This window comes from Tubulanus polymorphus, chromosome 6 (genome assembly GCF_964204645.1).
Source record: "Tubulanus polymorphus chromosome 6, tnTubPoly1.2, whole genome shotgun sequence".
Lineage (NCBI taxonomy): Eukaryota > Metazoa > Nemertea > Palaeonemertea > Tubulaniformes > Tubulanidae > Tubulanus > Tubulanus polymorphus.
In genome coordinates this window covers 5,065,302-5,090,503 of record NC_134030.1, presented here as the reverse complement: position 1 = coordinate 5,090,503, position 25,202 = coordinate 5,065,302, and the positions used below count along the sequence as shown (strand labels likewise).

Below are 25,202 nucleotides of genomic sequence, written 5' to 3'. Positions count from 1 at the left end.
AATATGTAATTATATCCCTGAATACAAAAACAGCCATTGACACGTGTGTGTCTTTTCGATCCGACAAGCTGCTCCGCTGGGTGTGACTGGCTGTGAAAAAAACAATCATGGTAAGGCTGGTTGTCAATCACAAACTCATTTAATGAATGACTTCTAATACACGAGTTTTGATTAAGCTCCTTTTCGCCTTCACCGGTAGCAAAACTCAAAAGTAAAACTAGTTAGAAGTGATAAAACTTCAACCCTAACCTGCTAACACTCTAACAGAGCCAGTTGACACCTAAATCTTTTTAAAATTTAATTGATTAGCTATGAATCAGCAGTGCACTCGGGCCTGGCTAAATAGTCAATGAATTAATTTAAGGCCAAGGGCTTTAGCTCATTGTTAAATTAATAGATTCAAATTATAGGGCCTGTCATTGTATTTTTAACTGTTAATTGATAATAAAAGAATTAATTTCAATGGGAGAATAATTAAACTCATAACTGGAACTGTAGGACTTGTTTCAAGGAGAAGGTGTTGAACTCCCACCTTTGATTTGTATATTGCACAGGGGCTCGTGTTTGAAGTTTGGAGGTGAAATGAAGCTTATAGATCCTCCAGTACCTATAGGCTATCCCAGAAGTACCAGGGATACTGGCTGATCTAAGCTACAGTTCACCCCAAAAACTTCACATACGTACAAACCCCTGTGGTATATTGAGATGTATATTTGCAAACTTTGTCTAACTGGGACCTTGGAATAATTCAGTCTGATTATTCCAAATCGGACAAACTGGTTTTCTTATTTAACAACAATTCAAAAATAGTTATATAATATCCCAGTGAGGTAGATTGCACTTTGAGGGTTATCCAGTCATCAGACCCTGATGTGTTATTTTAAGCATGTTTAACCAGCTATTCTTCATTGACTGTATCATGTACATCAAAATGCTTTTACAAATTTGTAACTCGGTTAAGTCCCATTCAATCGGCGATTTCCACAATGCATCCACAAACTGGGAAATATTTTCAAAGGACTGTTAACATAGATTTTGTTACAATGAGACGTTTTTTTAGTGGGGTCCAGGAATTTTACTGGTTTTTTGCGTATATTAAAAAATCCAGTCAACAGATGCTGATTTTAGAATTTTCGAACTCAAAGGAATATATAGTCATGTCCTGGTTAATGGAGACTAAATACGAATACTTGAAGAAATTTGCACAAAATCTAGTTTCTCTTTGGGCTGCTAGGCCTTCAGAAATAATCCCCCTTATTGCAACCAGAGTTGGTAATAGATCTGAGACACATCTTGGGAAAAAGATTGATTCTTGTTTTCGGTTAAAACCTCTTTCAGAAGTTTCAATTTCATCCACGATTCTCCATAGAAGAAACAGTTTTATCAACTGCCAGGCATTACTCAACAAGCAAACAAGTCATCTATAGAATCCACTGTTATTCAGCCATTATAACGTATTTGTTATATAATAGTAAGATTCTTCAGATTTCGGCGCGAAATCTTTAATTATCGCATTCCCCATCCCCGTAGACATGAATGACAGCGTCCGACCGCAATAGCGTCGCGGCGAGAATTCAAAGACGTTGTTCCCGACTGAGAGATGCTCCGTCTTCGTATCAAAATTTAATAGCCGTTTCTCGCGTTTTACAAATCGCCCCACAATAGATCAACAACGAAATAAATAGTTTGAACGCGGCATCACGCGTTGAGGAAACGATTTAATTAACATAATATATCTGGTGGTCGCTCTATTTTACACTGTTTCTTTCTGTTATCGAATGAATGAAGATTGTGATGTAGTTTTTATCGATGCTATTGCCAGAAGTTGTAAATTGAGTTTGCCTCTTAAGTGAATCGGTCTTCCATGAAAGTATATTTCTCGCTATTCTTAAATGATTTCGTTAATTCGGAATTCATGCCAGTTTTCTACGACGAGCCGAACCGGATAAGAAGTGATAATATTCGTGTTGCTTAAAGTAATTTTTTGAAAATCTGTATAAGACTTGGACTTAGAATTAGATTTTCGCTGCGTTTTCACTTTTCAACGAGGTGCACTACAAATCTGGTAAAGGTTTCACATTTTTTGTGGTCTGTTTTTTAGCTCGAGGTTTTTCAGCAGTGTGTAGTCTGAGGTTGAATGTCCCCGTCAGGTGCCTCACAATCCTGCCTGCATCTCTGACAAACTTGCACCGAAGAAGTCCCACTGTGTATACTGAGTGATACAGTGTTGTTGCACTGCCTTCACTGGATGATAGTTCATTTTTGCTCATTAGGTAAGTCAATTAAATCATCTTATCAGCCTTTCTCGTCGCTAAACATGACAAATTAGGATACATCTTTTAGAGTTTCGATCATTGTGTATCTATAAAACTAAGCTAGTGTTTTACAATGATTATTATCTCGCGAGATATGGAAATATTAAATCACCCATTATTCTCTTCCCCGATTCTAGGTTCAAAGCCACATATCATAAGAAATATAATTGGCATTCAAATAAGTGACTGAAATTACAAGAATGTCGATATAGTTTGATTGAAACAGTTTTAGTTTTTTTTGTGATCGAGGCAGCTGTTTTGTTGATCAGTCAAAAATGAGCAAGTGCCTAAATGGTGAAGAAAATCTAGCTTTTGCCTCATCACCTAAAAGGTCAATTAACCTATCTAAAATGTTCATGGTGTTGTATCTCGTGTTATCTATTTGTTTATTATGTTTAGAGAAGTTTCTTGCCTCTGATCAATCCATGAGATCATTGGATACAGATTAAACAACAGATGTGTATGCCATAGGCCATAGGCCTAGCAAAAAGAGAGGAGTGATAGTTGTAAAAATGTGATAAACCTTTTGTCTAGAGAATGATTTCATGGATTTCTGACTACATAGGCCCCTAACATTCATTACCATCAAAGACTGATGTGATGGTGATTGCATTCTGATTTTGTATTTGTTGATTGCAGATGGCCTCTGTTGATGATGTATCTGAAGGAAGTAATCCTACTATCTACCAGGGTAAGTACTAAAATCATTTTGTTCAAAATCACAACAGGGTGGCGCCACTTACCTGGAAATCAGGGAAAAATCAGGGAATTTTATTTTCTCAAAAAAAAGTCAGGGAATTTTCTAAAAAAGCTTAAAATCAGGGTAAAGTCTGGGATATTTGTTAAGATTATTTGAGTTATATTGTGCGTATAATCAAACAGTTTCCATTTGTGCCTTGTATTTGATCAGATTCTTAGCAGATCAAGTCAGGGAAAACAACATTATAAGTCAAATAAAAGTGGCCACCCTGATTATCTACGCGTTTTATTAAAGTTAAGAACTTCGGAACTATTTTATTTTCATTGGTTTCTTCTTTGTAAGCGCCACATCTTGGAAACTCTGTGTAGATGTGCTCATCTAGTTTTGAATAATCAGTTCACCTAGTTTTAACTAACCCCATTAGCAGGCTCCTACTATCTCCATGAAGATTTATTAATTGATATATTGATTTTGAGTCAACTCTCATTTGATGTTTCGGTTTGAAGCTCGTTCCGATACATGAGAACGTTAAAATAACTCGCCGAGTTGTTTTTTCTCAGCAATTTCTTCGTTAATTAGATGTAGTTAAACCACGTATACGTGCGGGACGGAGCTGAATGTGTACTCACAGACTTCTAAACGAATCTAGCGTGAAAATACTCGTTCTCATTTCAGGCGTGAAGTTAATTTTTCCGTCTGTTCGGAAACGAACAGGTTTCTTTCTGCCAGTATTCACTGATCCTGAGCCGGAGAGAGCATCTCTAGTAGTTTAGCCACAGTTTGGTCCCTTCATCCACGTGGTTCCTCGAAATCGGGACAAACTTGGGAATTTCAAAATATTATTTGAAAATATTTGATAAATTCATTTAACACTTCATTTAGTTCTCGGATGTCAATTGCTTGCTCAAAGTCAACGTTTTCTTCAGCAGTTTTTCATGAAAATCTCTTTATCAATCAATCAATCAGTCACCACTAAAATGTTGACATCCCTGTTGTGCGATTGTATGTTCACTTTTACGAAGGTCCCATTTCCATTTGGGAAAATTAAAGAATCACCCATGAATACTTGTAAAATGCTTCATAGTTATTTCAATTATCTTGATCGTAAGGAAGATGGTCCTGTAGCAGGTCTTGTTCATTGTATTTTCAGATTTGAAGGTAGGGAACCTGCCCAATTATCATTTTTTCAAATATTGTAAACGTTTGAAGTTTATGATGATCATCGGAAAGGAAACGATATATGTGAAACATTTGTTACTATACCCTGGGGTGAAGTAGTACATTTCATCATAGAACCACTGTCGGGATTTGGTTCTTAAATCAACTCGAATTGTTTGGTTAGTAAACACATCTGAAGATGTTGGCGCAATATGGGGTACAGTTTACCATCGGTACCGGGGCTCGCTGTTCTCCGCGTTCAAACAATCCTCCAGTTCAAATTCATCGCGTTCAAACAATCCTCTCCAGTTCAAATTCATTGCGTTCAAACAATCCTCTCCAGTTCAAATTCATCGCGTTCAAACAATCCTCTCCAGTTCAAATTCATCGCGTTCAAACAATCCTCTCCAGTTCAAATTCATCGCGTTCAAACAATCCTCTCCAGTTCAAATTCATCGCGTTCAAACAATCCTCTCCAGTTCAAATTCATCGCGTTCAAACAATCCTCTCCAGTTCAAATTCATCGCGTTCAAACAATCCTCTCCAGTTCAAATTCATCGAGTTCAAACAATCCTCTCCAGTTCAAATTCATCGCGTTCAAACAATCCTCTCCAGTTCAAATTCATTGCGTTCAAACAATCCTCTCCAGTTCAAATTCATTGCGTTCAAACAATCCTCGCCAGTTCAAATTCATCGTCAAATCTATTCACTCCATTTTGTGTTGCTGTTGTTTGTGATGGGATGTCTGCAAAGATTGTTATGGCTCCCCTTATTATCCTGGATCTAGATTCTTCACAGACTCCAAACTCAAATTCAACCCTCGCTGACCCTAAAGGAATCCCAATACTGGGCTAATACTCATCATTCAAACAGAATTCGGGTTCCTAACTTATACAAAAAAATCATGTTGTTGCTAACATGTGTGAGTGCCTCCTCCAAACCATTCCAGTAGTTTTTCTTATGTTCGATAGAAAAATATGGTGACTGTATATGTTTGAAACATATTTTTATATTTTCTGATCCTCATAGAGTTTGTTGTATTTGCGGTTTGCGCAAGGATATCAATTGAATCGGTAGAGTTTTTTATAGACGTTACACAATAGGTAATCTTAATGGCGTACACGGCTCAAGATGTTGAGAGGATATTTTTAGGATTCAGATTGCTGATAGCAGCAGTGAATTGATATTCCACGGTATGAGATAATCTTCAAAAATGAATGACGCATTCAGCGAGTAATACAATGATTGACTACAGGGCTTTATTCCTGATTCGAGTATGCGGCTCTAATTCTTTCAAAGTTAGTTAACGATAGGATAGGAATTAGGGATTTAGGAATTAGGAATTTATTTACATTCCAATCATTTCCATGGTAAATGGAGAGAGTCTATAAAAATATATTATATACGACATTTACATAACAACAGAAAATATAAACTTTTCTTAACAAAATATAACAAATATATTTCTATTAACCTTTGAGGGGTTCTATATACATATATTCCTATTTCGATGAATTTAGCAAACTGCGTTGTTGGATTTTTTGAAAATGAAATCAAGGTTACCAAACATGTTCATAATCAGATGTTTTTCAAAGATTTCATTAGAGTGCGATCAAAAATAAAATGTACAAAATGTACATGGTGCCCCGGAAAATGTGTTTCCTAAGCTTTAGGATTTATTGTTGATTAACTATTATTGAACTTAATTTTTTGGAGGTGAGGTTGTAAGACCTGGATGTTTGCTCGAGGATGAAATGTTGAATTGCAAGATCCTAGAGTTCTAGGCTACTAGTCGAAACCAAAAACAAGAAATAAGGGTTGTTGCATTGTATATAATACGTTTAATGATAAATAAATGAATCACCCAATTAATAACATCTCAGCCCTGGGCCCAGTTTCACGAAAAAGTTTAAGCCTAAAACGGTTAAGTTTGAATTGTTGTCCTCATTGAAGATATGAAGTAACCAATGCCAATGGCAATTACTTACACCAAAAATTTCAGTTAAACTTTTTTGTGAAACTGGGCCCTGATGTAAATTATGAGAATATTTCGTCGCTTTCATTAAAATCTTAGGACACTATGACTTGAGATTCTATGCTCTAAATCAAGATTTTCATATCTCCAAACCTGGCATCCATAGCGACACACATCAAATGATTCTTCTCTGATAGCATTGCCCCCTATTGTATATACGTAGTACTAAAATCTTTTTTAAAAATCCAAGAACAGGAGGAGTCAGTTGGAGACTTGGAGGGAAATATGTATAACTTCCTTCACCACCCTCACAAAACAGAACATCGGCTCCGCGCGTAAATATTATTTGACAGATTCGATTAGACTGAGTTGATTAGCGTGAAGACTTTTACACCTCGCTGTTAATTCATCATTACATAATTAATGAGTTCTAATAAAGGTAACATAAATGACGGTGACAGTGTCCAATAAATGGATCAATCTTTTTCAACCGTGTTGAACAACAGTTGAAACGTGTATATATTCTGACAGATTCGCATCTAAGAACACGCGAATGAATACCTTTGATGTTAGTACTATGTACTATATAGGCCTGAAAGTAGTGTCGGATAGGTACTTGAAAAAAAATGATAAAACAATGGTTTGTTTGTTCTCAAATTAGGTGAAAGATTGTCATCAAAAGTTTACATAAACAGAAGATTGATATATTAGTTATTTTGGCGCCAGTGGTTCACTTGTGTTTGTATGAAATGTCATTCTCATCATAGTAGAAAACCACAATTCGACTCTTTGATCTCTATTTCTTGTATTTTAACCCACTGACCCCCAGGGCGGATCCAGGGCCAATGGAGAGGGAGGTGTCCACTGGGCAAGCTTCTCTGTAGTTTAATGTAATCTGTGTTCCATAAACACAAGTCTTTTTTAGATCTTCTCGAATGATTGCCGCAACAAAATTTGATATTTTCAGTTTTTCAACCTAGATTTTGATCTTTCAGAAAATATTGCATCCTCAATTTTTGAGGATGGAATTTTAAGATTTGAGCGGGGTCCGGACCCCATTGACACATCCTGTATCTGTCACCCATTAACACTCAATTGCTGCCTGCAAAATGAAGCAAAAGTTCCTTCCGTTTTCACTCCAAATCGCATCTAATTTGCATAAGATTATCAAGGGGAGCACTCCCCAGAACCCCTGACTAAAACTGCATGCCTTTAGTGTGTGCACATTACAAAAAATCCACCATCCCAATGACTGGCTATGGACTTGTAAACTCTTTAAAAAGGTTACCCTGCAACATGTAAAGCCTGACACCATTATTTCAATGAATTCTCTTTGACACAGCATGGCTCCGATTTAGTAGAGCTTAAAATTTGAAATTATTGCATATTATTTACTATACAAATGAAGATCTTTCTGATATCACACTGAATATCTATCGTCACAAAATGATAACCTTTTAGTACTGAGGCAAGGATGTAACAATCATAAAGAAAACCTTTCGAAATATTTGAATTTTTTGTGGATATCTACATAGCTACAGATGCGAATGAAAAGAGAATTTAAAAAGTAACACATAATTTTTCCCCATCTATCTATGTACATTTTTTCACGTACTCAGTTCGTGAAGGTATCAAGTTTTTTGGCGCTCGATAAAGAACTAATATTGTGACTACGACATTGTGTGTCACGATGTTTATTATGATAATGTAACGACCGCGTGATGGCGGTGTTTCAAACCGATGCCTCATCGAGGACGTGAGGACGCGATGAATCGTGGATGCGATGATTCCGTCATCGTCGTGTAACCTCCCCGTTTAAACGACTCAATGTCGAGTCATTTTTCTCTCAATACGGAGTCTTCACTTCGGTATTGAAGCCGATTATACAAAGTCATTATTCAAATCAACGCCGAACAATACAGGAATAAACGAAATTTCCGAAGATTCTATTCACTGTAGCGATCTGCCTACTTGTGAGGTAGAGACCACCCAAGTTGTAATGTACAGCCAAGTTGCATCTTTCCCTCTATATTCGATATAGGCACTTCTGTTCAACATACATCGGTCCACTGCAGAGCTCCACATGTTCTTAGAAAACTCCCGCAAAACACATTTAGACTTTGCATTTTGAAGATGTCGACGATGATCGCGAGCGCGGTCCAGTCGTGTGACAACGTTCTCCGCATTTTATGAGATTTGATTTTTGTGAACGGATAAGAACTTCCTCGGTCTATGACTGAACGTCAATACGTCGGAAGGATTGTACTTGAATCTCGTGTGAAATCCGCGTCGAAAAATTCTATCGGATTTATTGAAGTATAACATTTTGCTGCCGCACTTTCTCGACGTTTCTATTAGTTTCTATAAATGCTGCGAATTACCGTAATTTTGTCTAAATTATTCCGTTAAGGTGGAGCCTTTCGAATGGATTGACAGTTTGATTGTATATATGTTATGAATATGCGTATATAATATGACCACGACTTGAGATTTCTACGATGCTTCACTCGTCGAATTCTTGATAAAATCATTGCGTTTGTTCGACGGACAAAACGTCAAATATTACCGAAGTTCGATGCGTTCTTTGAAGTGCGTTTCGATGAACGTATTATTGTCATCGGAAAAAAAGCGAGAGGTGAATTATTCGGTAGCGAATTTCTAATCGACGTACATAAGACCACTTGTGATAGGACTAGTCGGCTAGATCTATACTGATTCCTGAAAACTGATATCTCGCTTTTGTTGTTATTTTATGGATACGAGAAAAACTCGATTGTACGGATTGGATGAAAACATAGCATGAAAATATGTTCGGAAAATAGTTATTAGTTTCACAATTTTGGAGGTCGCCTGGTATCGTTTTCAGTATAGGGAAAACCTTTGGAAACCTTTAGGAAAACCTGTGCCTTCGGGACTGAATCTGAGGATCTTATTTCGATGAAATTCAATTCACCCGACCGCGAAGGAGCCCGAATCTGATGTTTTTCATCCGCTAAAATACGAGTAAAAAATCAGGCATAATTTCGCTGTAAGCTGGTGTAATATTTATGTGATTTCGATGCCATGAAAAACAAGATAAACATTTGTTTTATGGGAAATTAACAAAGAGAATTTTGTGCTAATCTGTCGATCATTCTCGGATGAAACATGACATTTCAAATCGCGGAATTATTCGCCGATTAATAATGAGCTATTAAAGACGATCACCATGTTTCGGTATTGTGATCGTGCATAACATTATAATCAAGCCGAAGGTGAATTAATTATTGTAAGTAAATCAGAGTGTGCATGCGCATCGGAGGTTACCTCAAATCACCCGTGATTTACTGGAATTCTGTCAATTCGGAGCTTATCAGTTTTTTTCGGAAACGGGTAACGGGATGCCCAATCAAAATCAAAAGCCGATCGGTGATCTTACGCATATGATTAAAAACTTCTCTATAATGGCGTATACTACATCGGGATGAGTGGTTATTGCGACGACAATCTGACTGCAAACACCGATGACGAAAAAACAAAACCCATCGCGATAATTATTGTTCCGCGATACGCAGAGCAATAACATCATTTTTCATTCTTCGAAATAAACCGAAATCAAATTTGCAAAAAATGTTTTTCGTGACTGATGCGAAAGATTCTCGGTTTAAACGATAAACTTTACCTCGAAAATTCAAAATTCCTGAAATTCTCGGGGAAATATTTTGTGTCTTTTCTGTTGCTACCTCAACTGCTACTCGTGGTGAAACAGTTGAGTAGCAACGGCAGGTGACTGACCCCACTGACCTCGGGAATTGGATCGCCATCGCGACCTCCTCAGAGGAGACACGACCCTGGCTGCATATGGAATAAATATGTCGAGCTGCAATAAACACCAGTAGATATGTAAATAAATCAGGAATCATCTTTGGAAGTAAGTTTATTTCTGCGAATACAGCCTGGGCCATGTAGGTCTGAAGAACAAAGTTTACATCAACAAATACAAACACTCTGGTGGTAAAGAGAGAGGGAGAGAGTCAGAGAAAGAGAGCGACATTTTCTGGGAAAAAAATCCACCCTTTATTTTAATAGTATGGACCAGTATAGTACACTCACGGGAATTTCGCTGCACTGATTAAATCAGTTTGGATTATCAGATCGGACTAATTTCAGAAAGTTACTGATAAGTAGTAGCTGTTAGAGGATTATCTGGTATGTATGGTTTCCATCATTTTGCATTCTGCACTATTTCGAGATTCGATATTTTCTGCACTATTTTCAACTCAATTATATTGAAATGGCTTCCACTTTGTGAGTAAAGATGGCTGCTCATTATGTTCTTCGTCGTTTGCCAGGGTTTTTACTAGATTTTCTGATGGTTGTGTTCACTTATTTCCAAGATGCTAATGCAGGGTGATGGGCATCTACCTGGAAAAGTCAGGGAATTTTATTTTCAAAAGAGAAATCAGGGAATTTCGTTTAAAAAAAGCTGTAAATCAGGGAAAAGGCAGAGGAGAAATTTGTTGAAATTTCTAGATCATCAAACAGTTTCCCTGACTATGTTTTACGTATTGACCGTGTTAATCAATTGGATTCTAACCAAATGAAGCCAGGGAAAGCAACGTACATGTCAGGGAATATCAGGGGAAAAGTCAAATAAAAGAGGCCACCCTGTAATGGCATCGAAATGATGGTTATCATATTTCATCTGATAAGAATCCAAATTGATTAAATTTGATGGATTCTCTTTTGACTTATGTCAAATGTAGAGGTCTTTAACTTTATAGTCCCATCCGGTCTAAACAGACTTTTAACATACGAAATACTTTGAAAGATATTTAAATTGAATCGTTTAACTATTGAGTACACATCACTCTTCACTATATTATTGTGTTTCCTCTTCTGAAGAGTCATCGAAATATATTGAAGATTCTGAGAAATATTGATGAAGACGGGAACCTCGATTTACGATTTCCTATGTATTGCATTCTTTTTCGAAAGAATCAGAGCGTGACCACTCTACACGATAACAATCCGGCGACTGATGTGACAAATACAACCGATTGAAAATATTATCTCTCTAGTATTTAAGTCAACACGGACGACAGGAGAAATCGGTAACAATAGGAAGCAACCCGTGTCTATGTATTGTGTGCCTTCGGAAAATCATCAGACGAGATTGAAGAAGCTCAATTGAGCAAGGGCTAAATTTTGCTTTGATTCGTGAACACAATTGATTCATAGATTAACGTTGTATGAGATGGGTGTTTAATTAGAGGTATATCTCATCGGCAGGGTTTTCTGATTTGTAACATTCTCTGGGTTTCACATATTTCATTGTGATGAATTCGGGGTGTTACGTAATGCGAGAAATCGATCGAGTAATTATCAAGCTTGGGATAACAGGAAATTACGTACGTTATTATGTGTGCTATATGGATGAGGAATTGAATTTATTTAAATCTATACATTGATTCAGGTGTTAGTTTTCCATTAGTATCACAGTGAAAATAGTGACATGGTTTCAGTCCAGTCACCCTTAACTACTCAGACCCCATACAAGTGTAAAATTCTGAACCTCTTACTTGGACATATTTCATCTGGAATGGCATATATTTTCCCGCATAAAGAGGAATATATCTTCAATCGATTGATTCCAAAAGTTTGCATCGAAAATTGGATTACTCCGCATAATTTTAAGTAAGTAAATGATGAAACCAACTATTTTCAGTGATAAATTCTGCATGAATGAAAAAGTTCTGGTTAAGAAACTTCAATGATTTTAAACATTTCTCATATTGAATCGTTCGTTTGGTTGTGAATATTTTTGGTAAAAAGGCAAATTTTGGGGTTTATTCATGCCTACTCTAAAGGAATGATATATACATTCTTAAGAATGCGGTTCATGTCCTTGCATTCCCGAATAAATTCAATAATAAGTGACCTTTGATCAGAGATGAAAACAATACGTCTGAGACTCAGTTGGAAGGTTTAGTTTGGTTAGCATTAATTTATTATGGTTGATACATTGTTTCTCTATTTCGCACGTATTCGTATGTTTTCAACCGACCTTTTTTTACGTTTATATTCCTACCTCAGCCCGGCTAAGCTAATGGAACCCGGAACAATCTTCAAATTTCTTTAATGAAATCTAGCGTGTAATTTGATTCTGCTGCTTTTTGACCATCCCCTTATCCATCTATCCCTGGGGTCATCCCTCTTTAACATCAAACACAACCACTTATACCTACAGGTTTTGTGTTGATAGCCTACGGACTCTTAAAACATATTATTTCCCTATCATCCGGTTCAGGTTCACCGAGGCCATTATTCACCTGCAGGTATTGAAAAAATAAAGTCTAACTGGTCAAGTGGTCAGATTACGGTCAAGTTTTGTACTCATCAGATGATAGGAACCTTTAATTTGTCACGAACATATGCGGATGAAATGAGTCTCCATCACAATATCAATACAGTCAACCTGTGATAACTTGTCTGTCTGAGGACTGAAAGAAGTGACGAATTATCCAATTGACCACGTACATTGGCCAAATCGGGTACTAAAACATAGAGATAACTAAAGGGATGTGATGATTTATCTGAGTGTGATACATTCATGGATTTTCCATCCCTTGATTTTAAGAATCAAATGTTTGAAATCTATAAATAAGAGAAGCTACCACCCTGTCAGTGTTTGATGATGATTATTCATTACACTTAAAGATGTTTCGATGATTGAAATTACGTCTTTTCACGTATATTTTTCATCACATATCGTTCTGTATCATTCTTCATCGTTGCAATAACAAAACCTTCTGAAAAGCAACTTTACGGAATGCAATAAATTGATAGCATTGCACTCAACAACGGATGTGGTTTACATTCAGGGTTTGAGTTAGGTTTTTATGACAGGGCGCACAGGGTTATTATTTCACTGTATCGGAATGAATCCCCTCTGAAAACCCCTACAATTGAAAGGATTGACACAGATTCATTTCAAACCTTTCAACCACTCAGTCGGTCAAAATGATGCCACAATGAAACTAAATTCCATTGCATATTCTTTTCCTTCCCCTCTAATGTCCTGCAGTCTGAGGCCACATCATTTCATTCCTGTTTCTTGGTAGGAACAAGTCTGTCCCATTCGGTTCGCAGAACTGTTTTTGAATTTAGATGAATTAGTTCTTGCAATCCTCCTCCAGCCTAGGAGAGGATTTTTTATTCAACAGTAGGTTATAAAGTTTGACTAATTAACAAGTTTGATCAATTAATTAAGGATAACTGGGGCCAGTTGGTCAAAAGTTGGTGAAGATAACTGGCAGATAAATACCATAATAACAATGAACTTTTTAATTGTAACTATTCAGCTATCAACTATTTAACTCTAACCAACTTTTGACCAACTGGCCCCTCGTCTTAAAGCAAGTCAAGAAGAAGTCATCTCTTCTTGTCTTGTGATTTGTTACATTCATTCAGATTTTGACGAAGATCGAAAACAGACGTAAATTCGTTTGGCCTAGCACAATGACAAAAACGCTAGTCTTTTGTTCCCCCGTCCCTCTCAGACTGCTACTATGAAAATGCCTATAGATGTCATGGAAAAGCCTATAGAGATGGAATAAGCCACCAGGGAACACGTGTCCACCGATGTTGGTACATTTGTAAAGAGAGTTGTTCACCAGATATCATCTTCCGATATTACATGAGTTGTTACACGCATAAACCTCACGGAGAAGGAAATATATATAAGCTGTATGCAGCGCTATATCGACGACTTCAAGATGACTGATTAATAGTGCTTTATGAGGGAATGAAAAAGTTTCGGACTTCGATGATAGTCGATATCTTCAGTTTGTCAAAATTTATGAGTCCGACATTGCGCGGAAATGCTTCGTAAAAACGTTTCGAATTCTTTTTACAACAGTTACAAATATTTGCTGAAGTTTGACCGCGTTGCTGATAATTCCTCGATTGAGTTTAACTACGTGAAGTCGAGCGGATAAAAATCTGAGGAGGCTCCTGTGACTGGTGGTATCTGACTGCTTTCAGTCAACCTAGATCTCTGTATGAAGATATCAGCTATTCTTGACGTGTCTGCCGATGGTATTTGTTTAGGATACGTTCATATTTGTGTATAGGTTAGCTGTCGTGTATATTATAAGCGGGAGATATTTGTGTACAAGTTCATATTTCATCAACTCCACCGGCATCGGAGCAAACATCGTATAGAAATGATGTAGCAAAAATCGTTGGAATACGATTAAAGATTGCGATACACTTTTCGCCGGTGTGAAAGTTTGTCTTTTTTCTGCCGATATGGGTCATGAAAGATGCTGTAACTCTCCAAATACACTACGAGTGATTATTTGCGCCCGATGATTAGTACCAGTTCTGATTAGTACCAGTTCGTAGTTGTTCGTAACCAGAGGGTGTAAAAGTGGAGATTTGCTATGATGATGTTTACACTATGATGGATGCTGTTGAGCAGTAAAGTCTGTAAAGCCTGTCGTTTTCTTTTCCCGCTTTTAGTGCTGATAACCCTGCGCTATTGACCTCAAACAATGAGTCAGTGTATGATTTCCTTTCCTCCCGAGAAATAGATACGTGAAGAAGGAACAGCTTGGTACCTGTACAGAGGCTTACTATACCATCCTTATATCTGCTAAATCTTGAGTGTTGCTGACGGTCTGGTCTGTTGTTGTTGTTGTGCTAAAACCGACGTTGTTCAGTTGCGAATTGTAGGAATAGTTAGGCGTACCATCAGTACCAACGATATATACCACCATCATCATCGCCCGTCGCAGGGATTGCTGTTGTTTGTTGTTTCGTACTGAAAACTTGCAAATGAATGAACTCTATTATTACCAGTGCTGAACAACTCTCTCTAGATGAATGCTGAAAAGGACATTTTTGCGGCTGTTGCGCTCGGCGAGAAGTAATGGAGAATCACAGCTATTAAAAGTTTTCATATTCTGAATCTCACGTTGTTCGGTAGTACAGGTGAATACTGACTATGGTTGTCGGTAATAAGACATCAGTAATAACCAATAAAATGCAACTTTCACCTGATAGTACGCAACACGTAGTGCCTAGCACCACCGCCTCAACATCTATAACCCGTAAGTTTTTATTTTTGTTCAAATTTTTCTCCCGAGTATTTTCCGGTTTTGTTGGTCTTAGATTTTTTTAAAGTGTTGCCAGACGCACGTGGTACATCTACTACTTGTGTATTATTTTAACTGGCGGCTGAGGCTGGTAGTTTTTCATGCTCTCACTTGCTCTGAACAGTTTTTTACTTGCATTCTAAGCTGACATTCATACGCGTATATAATTAGTTCTGATTAATTTCTCTAGAACTTTAGCGCTTTCCATATGGTACATATCACGTTAATTTTCTAATCTAAGTCTTAGACGGGCATCAAAGACCTAAGTCTTAGACGGGCATCAAAGACCATCATACTCCACCCGTGTATCTGACCTGTCCAATGATTCTCTCACTTTTTCATGTATCTGTCAGTGTATAAGTCTTATTTATTTTTATTTCTTAATTATACACTTCGGCCTCATCAACCAACTGAAGTTGTTTAGACCAGGGTAAGATGGGAACTGAGTTGTTTAACATAGAACACCAGCAGAATCTAAATACATTCCCTCATTGATCTAATCGGGATCCACTAAATGTATGGTTTTATTGAGAATTTTTCAGGAATATATGACTTTTCAAAACAAATCAAAAATCGTCCAGAAAATCTACTTTAGGGAGACTTATGATTGTTAAATTTGTAGTTAAGAAGTTATGTTGATATTTTTTTTAAAGAACCAGTTTTTATCTGTATTTGAAAAGTCATTTGATCGCCCGTATGCCTGTTGGAAGTCCTCTGGCGCCTGTTGGAAGCCAAATCTGGATAGTTTGATTTGACATGTTCAGATTCCACGCCGAGATTTCTCTGTATACAGAGGATGTGGTTAAAGAACTGTTTGTTGCAATTCTTGGAATCGTGGTTATACATATCACCTGGTGATGTGATTATTGTATCAAGCTGTTCTCTACCAGGATTATGTTTACACCTATCCCTCCTCCTTGCTTCATTGATGCAAGCATTGAGAAAACCATTTTCACACCTTTTCAAAAGGATGAATTCCACCAATAGATATCCCTTCGAAAATTGGGGGGAAACATCAAAGCACAACATTGCCGAATCTTGAAGTTTGTATAGCTAACCCCGTGGGTAGATAAAACATTTTTGCGATCAATGCTTGAAATTCTGAATCTATTGCTTTCATTGCAGAGGGTGTCCAGACCTCAAAAGGTAGCCCTGCGGACCCAACAACTGCCCAATCGACTGCAGCTAGCAAGCAACCAAGCCCATCTACTACGGCTAGTCAGGTGGATGAAGAGCCTTCTACAACTACCACTGAAACGGGTCGTACTGCTGTAGAAACTGTAGATCGAGGTGTCGGTCCTACTCCAGCTCCAGTATCGGCTACTTATGACTCGCGTCCATCATCTTACTATCCACCTTTGTCACCTTATTTTGATCCAAGAAATGCTTTAGGTGAACTAGCTGGACATTTCTGTAAGTGGCAACTTTTGCTTGAAATTTTTTTCTGGACGTTGAACTGAAACTAGCAATTCCTATATTTCATGCGTCTACTTCTTGATTATTTTCAGCATTACCCCTGCATTATTCACCATCGTTTCCATATTCAATCAATCACCCATTACCAGTGAGTCCTCAGACCCATGAGGGTAGATATCATTGGCCTCCACCCATGCCGGTAGCTCAGCCACCACTCGGGTAAGTTTTTAAGTTTCATACTCTTTGAGTTTACAAAATTGTTACTTTTTCTTGGATATCTTCTATCAGTTTGATGACATGACTTATTTAGTTTGATTGTAAAATGTTTCAATTTGACAGGCTGATACCAAGTCCTTCCCATTCGGACATATCACTGTTGAGTTTACACAATCGATCAACATCTACCGATCTGTCGAGGTTACAGTGGGATCATTATCGCCGCAACGCGTTTCAGAGTTCTATGACAGCGAGAGGTTTCAGTCCTGTCAGTGCTTCAGGTCAGAAAATTCACAGTTCAGTTGAAAATTATACACAGGTTTTACTCAGAGCTGGAGAAGCCCATAATTCCTACAGCATGAAATCAGTAATAACTTTTGAAATATTATTTCCCTGTTTGGGAAATTCATTTTACACTTCACTTAGCATAGTTCTCGGGAAGCCAATTGTTCGACGAAGCGTGACTTTCTTCAATAATTTTTTTTAAAATAACTCAGCAAGTCACCACTGAAGTGTTGACATCCCTGTCTATTCCGTTCACTTTTAAAATGATCCCATTTCCATTTTGGAAAATAGAAAAATCACCCAAAAATTCTCATTGTGTTTTATAGGTATACCTCCAATGGTTCCACCAAGTTTATATGCTGAATACTGCTCACCACAAAGCTTCAGTCAAAGGAGCATGTTCGGAGATGTTCCTCCAACTCCAGGAAGTGGAAGTATAACTTTACCAGGATCTGTAGATAGTGAGTACAAATCATCAATTCTAAAAAATAGTCAATTGCTGGTCAATCTAGTCATTTGCTTTTAGTCCAACCTAGAGCCAAACTTGTATCTGCTGGTCATTGAGGCTTTTACTATTGTGTGTCATTTCTTTGGTGGAATAAGTTACCTTAACAATTACACTTTCGTCCATCCTTAGCTGCTTTTAAATCTCAAATGAAGACACACCTTTTACTATTGCTTATTCTTTAGTACTATCATGCGTCTTATTTTAATAATCCAAAGAGCATATTTTTGGAATTATATAATCATAACTCAAATCACTTAAAACATATTTTCTGACTTTTCTAGCATGATTTTCATAGTTTGAGACTATATTTCAGGTTCTCGTTTGACAAGTCCGCATCCGTCCGCGATTGGTCGAAGTCGTAAACGGGCGTTGTCTCATTCGCCGATCTCAGATTATCTCGATATTCAAAGTTTAACTCGTAGTTCCGAGGGTTCATTACAACTGACGCCGTTTTTACAATCGAGGAGCTCCAGCGCGGCTAGCGGTTCTTATGGGCATCTGTCGGCCGGTGAGACTCTTTGTTTTTAGTACTATAGACATGATAAATCTACCCAGTTCATTTTTCCCATCTAAATCATAGTTCAAATGGAAATTTTATCCTATTTTCAGCATCTTTAGGTGCGATCAGTCCAGCTCAGCAAGTTCCGCAGAATCCATATTTCCGTCCGACAGCTGTTCCGGGCTCGTCTTTCTACCCTCCGATGTTACCTCATATGTTCAGCCGACATTTGTCGTCAGCATCGTCCAATCAAGCTCCGCTGCACGTCCCGCAACCCACCCCGCTATCGAGCGGGCCTATGATGACCCCGCAAACCACACAAATACCAACTCATATCAAACATGAGCCTCAGGTAAGATTTCCCCACGCGATAAAAGAAAGATGATAAATGAATTCAAAATCTGTAGTCTGTTATTATAAATGATATTACTGTTTCAGGTAACTGCTAGTTCTGTCCAGGAAGCCGGTAGTAGTCTTGTATCAAGCTCCGTTGATCCAATCGATGCTAAACGAACTAAGATTAAAGTTGAACAATGTGCGAGTTTTTCTGGTTATACAGGTATGTGATAATTGTTCATACCAATCAGACATTTCAAGGACATATTTTTTCCGTCTATGTCGGGTCATTCCTAACTTCATTTGTAACATATGTATCTGTCTGTCTTGCTTCATGCAGCATTGTTTATTGTGGTAAGTCCGGTTTGTTGTCGTAAATCAGGTGCTTTTTTCATTCATTCTATAAAGATTTTAATACTGGAACCCATTCCTTAAATGTTCTTGATGCTTAAGTTCGATGTTGTTAAATTTTTTTATTAAAGTTTCTTATTTCATTTTACACTTCATCCGAGCGTTCAGTTCCTTGCTTCAGTTACTCCAACATTATTATGAATTTGCCCTTTGAATTTGTCTGCAAATTTTATCTGCTCATATTCTTCCAGAGGAGCAACTGTCTCCAGACTCGAAGCAGTCAGTTGACTCGCAAGGTCGCCAGCCAGTGGAAGGTGAACCCGACTTCATCGAGACAAATTGTCACTGGAAAGGATGCAATAGTGAATACCCTACTCAAGATGAATTAGTTAGAGTATGTACAAACTATGAGCAGATGAGATTCATGGAATCTCAAATTGAGTTTCAGTCACATCCTTAGAATTCTGTCTAAGAATAGGAGTTTGTTTCATCGTTTTAGCATATCAACGTAGATCATATCCAGGCGAATAAGAAGAGTTTTATTTGTCAATGGGATCCGTGTTCTCGTGAAGAAAAACCGTTCAAAGCTCAGTATATGCTTGTTGTGCACATGCGTCGTCACACCGGTGAAAAACCACATAAATGCACTGTAAGTTTATCACTCAAATACCTTTAACTTCATACTGAGTAGTTTGAAGCTATTCAGTGAACAAATTCCACAATTTCCCTCTAATTTTGTCAAGTTTGTTAATAAACGTTTGGGAATTATATCCTAGATTGACTATAGAAAAGGAACTTAAGTTTCATCTTGTAAATATGTATGATTATTCTATTTTTCACAAACGCTTGCGATTATGTACCAGATTGTCTATGGAAAGAGAATTTAGCTTTTGTCCTGTAAATATTTATGATAATTCTTGTTTTTACAAATAGTTTGAAGGATGTACGAAGGCTTATTCGCGTCTGGAGAATCTGAAAACTCATTTGCGTTCACACACAGGAGAAAAGCCGTACACATGTGAATTCCCAGGATGTACAAAAGCTTTCAGTAATGCATCAGACCGGGCCAAACATCAGAACAGGACACATTCAAACGCTGTAAGTTAATTAAGATTGTTGATTGGCTACGAATGAGGATTCACCAGGTTTGCTTGTGTGCATTCGGACAACGGTGCCAGATTTCTTCTCAGATTCGATTAAAATCTATCCGTAAGAATTGTGCTATATATGCACCCTAAAGAAAGTTAGTTTATTAAGAGATATAATTTGCTTAACCTTCTACATATGTGGGAGACTAAAAATCTAGATAGAATTTCATTGAAAATGAACTAGATTTTGGTTGGGTTGTCCTATAGTGGGATAGTTGATGGTACTGGGTCCTGTTAAGTGTTTAAAAGAACTATACACTTTCTTAATAGTTAGTCACAATACTGTTATATTTATATTTGGTTGATTCTATCCCTAACATATTCTAGAAACCTTATGTTTGCAAAGCTATTGGCTGCACGAAACGATATACTGATCCAAGTTCATTGCGTAAACATGTCAAGACTGTCCACGGACCGGATTTTTACGCCACCAAAAAACACAAGGGCGACTCCCAAAATAACAACAACAAGGATCAGAAGGATGAGGTTAGTACAGTCAATATCAGGGGTGTATTGTAACAGAAATTAACAGGAAATGCCTCATAGCAAGTGATTGATGCTTTGTGATTGTAGGATTGTGATAAACCTGGAGATGGTTCACCGGGACGTAAAATCGAGGAATGTTTACTCGTAACTCAGCTTCAGACGATCGGCGATAAAAAACCCTCGCAGGATTCGAGCAGCGGCAGCCAATCGGTAAAATCAGAACCTTCGCCTCGTACAAAATCGAGTTGTATCGATGTCAACGATTCGTCGCCTCTATCGGATCACTTGATTGGACGTAATCATCACATGACGTCAGCAGATGTCGAAGAAGAAATCGATCTTCCTGAATGCATCGAGGAAGAGGTAGAGTATTTTCAGACATATTCCAAAACAAAAATTCTGAAAGGAAATGCTTCGCAAAGACTATTGTTTTGTTGATGTTGCTGATTAACAGGTGGGCGAAGGAAATGTGGCTGTGAGAAGGACAAACCAGCTCAACAGAAACAAACCATCACATTTCAAGAACAAGTACTGCAATAAGCTCTCGGATATGGGTCCACCACAATTACCTTCAATACATGGTAAATATTTACAATTGAATTAAGCTTTTATCTACAAATTCTTGTCATCTCTCTAACTGTTATGTATGCTTTTCGTTTCAGTGCCTTGTGGAAATGGAGGGAATAAGAATATAAGTTTGACTGAACTTAGTAAGAAGATGAATGCAGTGCGACAAACCGGACTCATTCAAAAGGGTTAGTTTGAATAGATAATTTAGCTAATACGGCTGTTCCAAAAAACAATTAGCATGAATTTCTAATATCTGGTCGAATTTCTGTCTCGTCTTAGGATTAACGTTACCAGAATTGATGAATGGAGAAGAGTATAAAGGCAGTCGAAGGGAGAGTAATACTAGTACGATAAGTTCGTATTTGAGCAGCGTGCGAAGCGAGGCTAGCCCTTACCCGCAGTTCGGTAGTCAGTTATCGAGCCGACGTAACAGCGAAACGTCTCAGACTTCGGCTCGTTTGAGCATCGCTAATTCACCGTACGAGTACGACATTACCGGTAATCTACCGAAGTATAACGGAATGAGCAACGAAGGTAGCATTCGTAGCTGCAGCGAATTCACGAGTCCGCAGATCGGTAGCATGACGAACTTATTCATTCAGAATCAGTCGATGAATATGAACAATTCGGTTCTCGGCGTCGGCGTGCCGCCGCACCGTATAGACTCGATGAATCGGTTGATGGCGCAGCAACGCGAAACCGATGGTTGGCGTTCGTGTACGCCATCTCGTACGCCGTTACCGAACGAGGTACCTAACAATGAGTACCGGCGCGCCAGTGACCCGGTTAGGTCGCTCGATCCGAGTTTCTCGGCGTTGAAGAAACTGCAGCGACGGTATAACAGTTTGAATACGATGCGACCGTTACCGGTTCCGAACAGTATGCGTAGTTTGAACAGTCGTTACAGCAGCGGCGCGAATCTACGCTCGTCGCACAGCAGCATCGCGACCAACTACACGAACGATGACTCCGAGTACAACAACGGTTCGCAATCGCACGTGTTCGGCGACGCGATCCCGATGGAAACGTGCAACGAAGAAGCGCTTGAGGTGAAATTACTCGAGGATAGCGAAGATATGATTATTCCCGACGATATGCAAGATTTCTTGCAAGGTTGTCAGAGTATGGGAGGCAGCGGTGATGCGGGAATACCGGTGCCGGCATCGGTGATGAATAAACAACCGATCGACAGTCGACAGAACTTGCCGCCGCCGAATGTTTCGGTCAATCAGATGACCAATAACACCCTCCCGAAATCGTCGACGAATGTCTGCGTACCCCCGAATGTGACGATAAGTTCTGTTGCTCAGACAGCGCCGCCTAATGTCAATATGGGCATCTACTGTCAAAACTCAGCGCAAACTATGAATCGCGGTTCTATGCATAATAGTAATACCAATAATACTTGTAACGTGCCAAATAATATTCACATGCAGCAAATGAATAATATGCAACAGATGCAATATTCGGGCTACCCGTCTGCTGAGAATTATCAACCAATGGGTCAAACATGTTTTCATGTGCCTATGAATATGCAAGGTAATAACGGATTTTGTATGAATAGCAATAATGCGACTAATTCAGGAGACACGGTTTGCAGTTTGCCTCCGCGATACCCTATCAATAATCAACAATTAGGAGCACAATCTGCAGGCAACTGTTGTCCTCACCACAAACTGCCAAATCGTAGTGGTAACAATTGCGTATTGCCAACCGTGCAAGAACGCGAGAGTCCTAAAGTGCAAGTGCCTCATATCAGCCAATCACAGATTCCTCCGCGGGCTAAAGCAGCCGGCAATCGCTGTCAAAACAGGCAGCAACATTGGAATCAACAACAGCCGATGATGAATCTACCTGGTTTAATAGATTGTAACAATTACAACGCGGGATATATACCTCCGAATCAGTGTTACCCTGAAAACAATCCGATGCATAATAATACTCAAGGATTTCAAACTCAGAATCGTATGCTAACTATGATGAATGGCCGTTTTAATCCAGCTGACCAATCGGGACAACCGCAGCCGTACGCACCGAATCAACAGTTCGGGCAAATAAAACCATGCCAACCGCTGAATAATGTTCCATTCCAAATGATGAATCAGTGCGCACCAACACCTCAATCGCAACAACAAATGAGCGTAAATGCTCAACAAAAAACTGTTCAAATGCCGTCATTGCCCGTTTCTAGGCCGCAGAGGCAGCAAAATTTCAGTATGGAAATGTCTCCGTGTTGTAACCAAGTATCGAGTACGACTGATACAAAACAGAACCAGCAACAGACGTACCCTAATCAACAATTTATCAATCCAAATGATAATTATCAACCGGCTAATTATCAGTTCGGCGATGCCGCCGGTATGGACACGCGCTTTAACAACGGGCAATACGGAATGATCGCACCTGGTAATCCGATGCAAAATTACAATATGGCCGCATGCCAGAGTCAATCAATGACGGATGTCCGCCTCGGTAATAACAGTTCACTATCTAATGTCAGTACTGTCTCTATGGATACATTGTTGGATAATCTAGCGTCGATTAGCACGGAAAACGTCGCCGCAATGGCCGAACCGATGAAGTCACAAACTCGATTCAGTACCCCGTGTCAGGATGTTAAACCTCCGTCTCAAATGTCGCTTTTGGATACGTCTAACATGGTCGTCAATGATATGACGTCGGTTTTAACTCAATTGGCTGAAGAAAATAAATACTTGTCGATAAACAAGTAAAGAGTTTTGTGTCCCTGATTGTTTTATCTTTTTGAATGCAAGCATAATTAGAAATTGTCTCGTTTATGATTTATGAGTTTTTGATGTTGACATTCAGGGGACAGTTGCTCAAAAGTTGTTTAAAGATAACTGGCGGATAAATACCATAGTAACAATGAATTATTATCTTAGGTAGAGAGTACAAGTATCCGAATAACCATAGAAGCGATAACACTAAAAGCCGCATTTTCTAATGAGTAAAGACAGTTTATTAACACAAACGTTTTCGGGATCAATGAATTATCAGTTTTCACTATTTCAACATCCACGGGACCAACTTTTGAGCAACTGACCCTTGTCCATCAAGTGGCCTTCATTTACTATTGCAGACTGGAACTATAAAGAAACTGTGCTTTAGAAAAAATGTTTTTTGACCTCATTGTGCTTACATTATTATGATAGATAATCGTATGAATTTATGGTGTGTATAAAATCATTAGGTTTAGTTATGGAGAAAGTTCTGATAGAAATTGTGTATAGATTTATAAATGTTATAATCGGGTTATACATGTATACTGTTACTGTTTGAACATGAATAATTGTTACTATTACTACTACTGAAACTGGAGAAAAAAGCTATTAGAAATTGTGTACATAAGTGCATGCATTAGGCGTAGGAAAGGAACTATCTATCTGTCCATCTATGAGATGGATTAAGTTTTTATGGACTGTGCTTACAGAAAAGGAGTGCATCATAATTGAACCTGAATTACACTTAGTGTTTGATAAAGTTAAAGAAAGTATGTGATTATTCATAAGATAGAGCAGATGATTTAGAGGCTCTACAGATCTATATCTCAAAATGATACTTCAAATCAGTAGAATATGCAATGAAATGCATTGTTTTCTAATTGGTTTTCTGAAGGATTTTTGTGTTTGCTACCCATGATATCTCCAGCTGCTGTTAGTTTATATTTTTATGTACGAAAAATTGCATTTATATTCAAGAGATTTATGAACTCTGTACAAAAATACTGTATTTTATTTACCTTGCTACTGTGCTTATGATTTATTATCGAAATATGTGCTGTTTTTAGGGGATCTTAACATATTCTCATCATTATGAGGTTAGCATTGTTCTGCAACTGGACACGGACATACATAAGGTAGATCTATTTGCACTGGGGTAAGAGAAAGTTATATCTGATTGAGGAGCAATCGTATATGAGGTTCAAATGTATGGAGGCAGCCATAGATTTATTACTGTTTTAGTTAATTGTTTTTAAAATAAATTGCATTTTATCATTATCATTTACGATAAAGCGGAATGGTATATGTACTTAATATACTCGATACAATACTCATAAACTAAACAATTTTGTTAAAGA

General features: G+C 38.1%; 1 protein-coding gene across 1 annotated transcript; it reads left to right on the top strand.

The window, feature by feature from the left end:
* The first annotated feature begins 15,137 nt into the window (after positions 1-15,137).
* Positions 15,138-24,086, top strand: LOC141907246 (transcriptional activator GLI3-like). Its single transcript, XM_074796833.1, has 16 exons — positions 15,138-15,243; positions 16,414-16,701; positions 16,797-16,923; positions 17,044-17,201; positions 17,532-17,666; positions 18,027-18,221; positions 18,323-18,564; positions 18,651-18,771; positions 19,151-19,293; positions 19,399-19,548; positions 19,833-19,997; positions 20,375-20,533; positions 20,621-20,896; positions 20,988-21,114; positions 21,196-21,288; positions 21,383-24,086. Exons 1-16 carry the CDS (start codon positions 15,138-15,140, stop codon positions 23,833-23,835), a joined length of 4,938 nt encoding a protein of 1,645 aa, XP_074652934.1. The 3' UTR covers positions 23,836-24,086.
* The last annotated feature ends 1,116 nt before the right edge of the window (positions 24,087-25,202 follow it).

Excerpts from the sequence above, each read along its gene's own strand:
- LOC141907246 (XM_074796833.1), top strand. The coding sequence starts at position 15,138 with ATGGTTGTCGGTAATAAGACATCAGTAATAACCAATAAAATGCAACTT. Across the intron at positions 18,565-18,650 it reads ATATCAAACATGAGCCTCAG|GTAACTGCTAGTTCTGTCCA; the intron begins GTAAGATTTCCC and ends TTACTGTTTCAG. Across the intron at positions 18,772-19,150 it reads GAGTTTTTCTGGTTATACAG|AGGAGCAACTGTCTCCAGAC; the intron begins GTATGTGATAAT and ends ATATTCTTCCAG.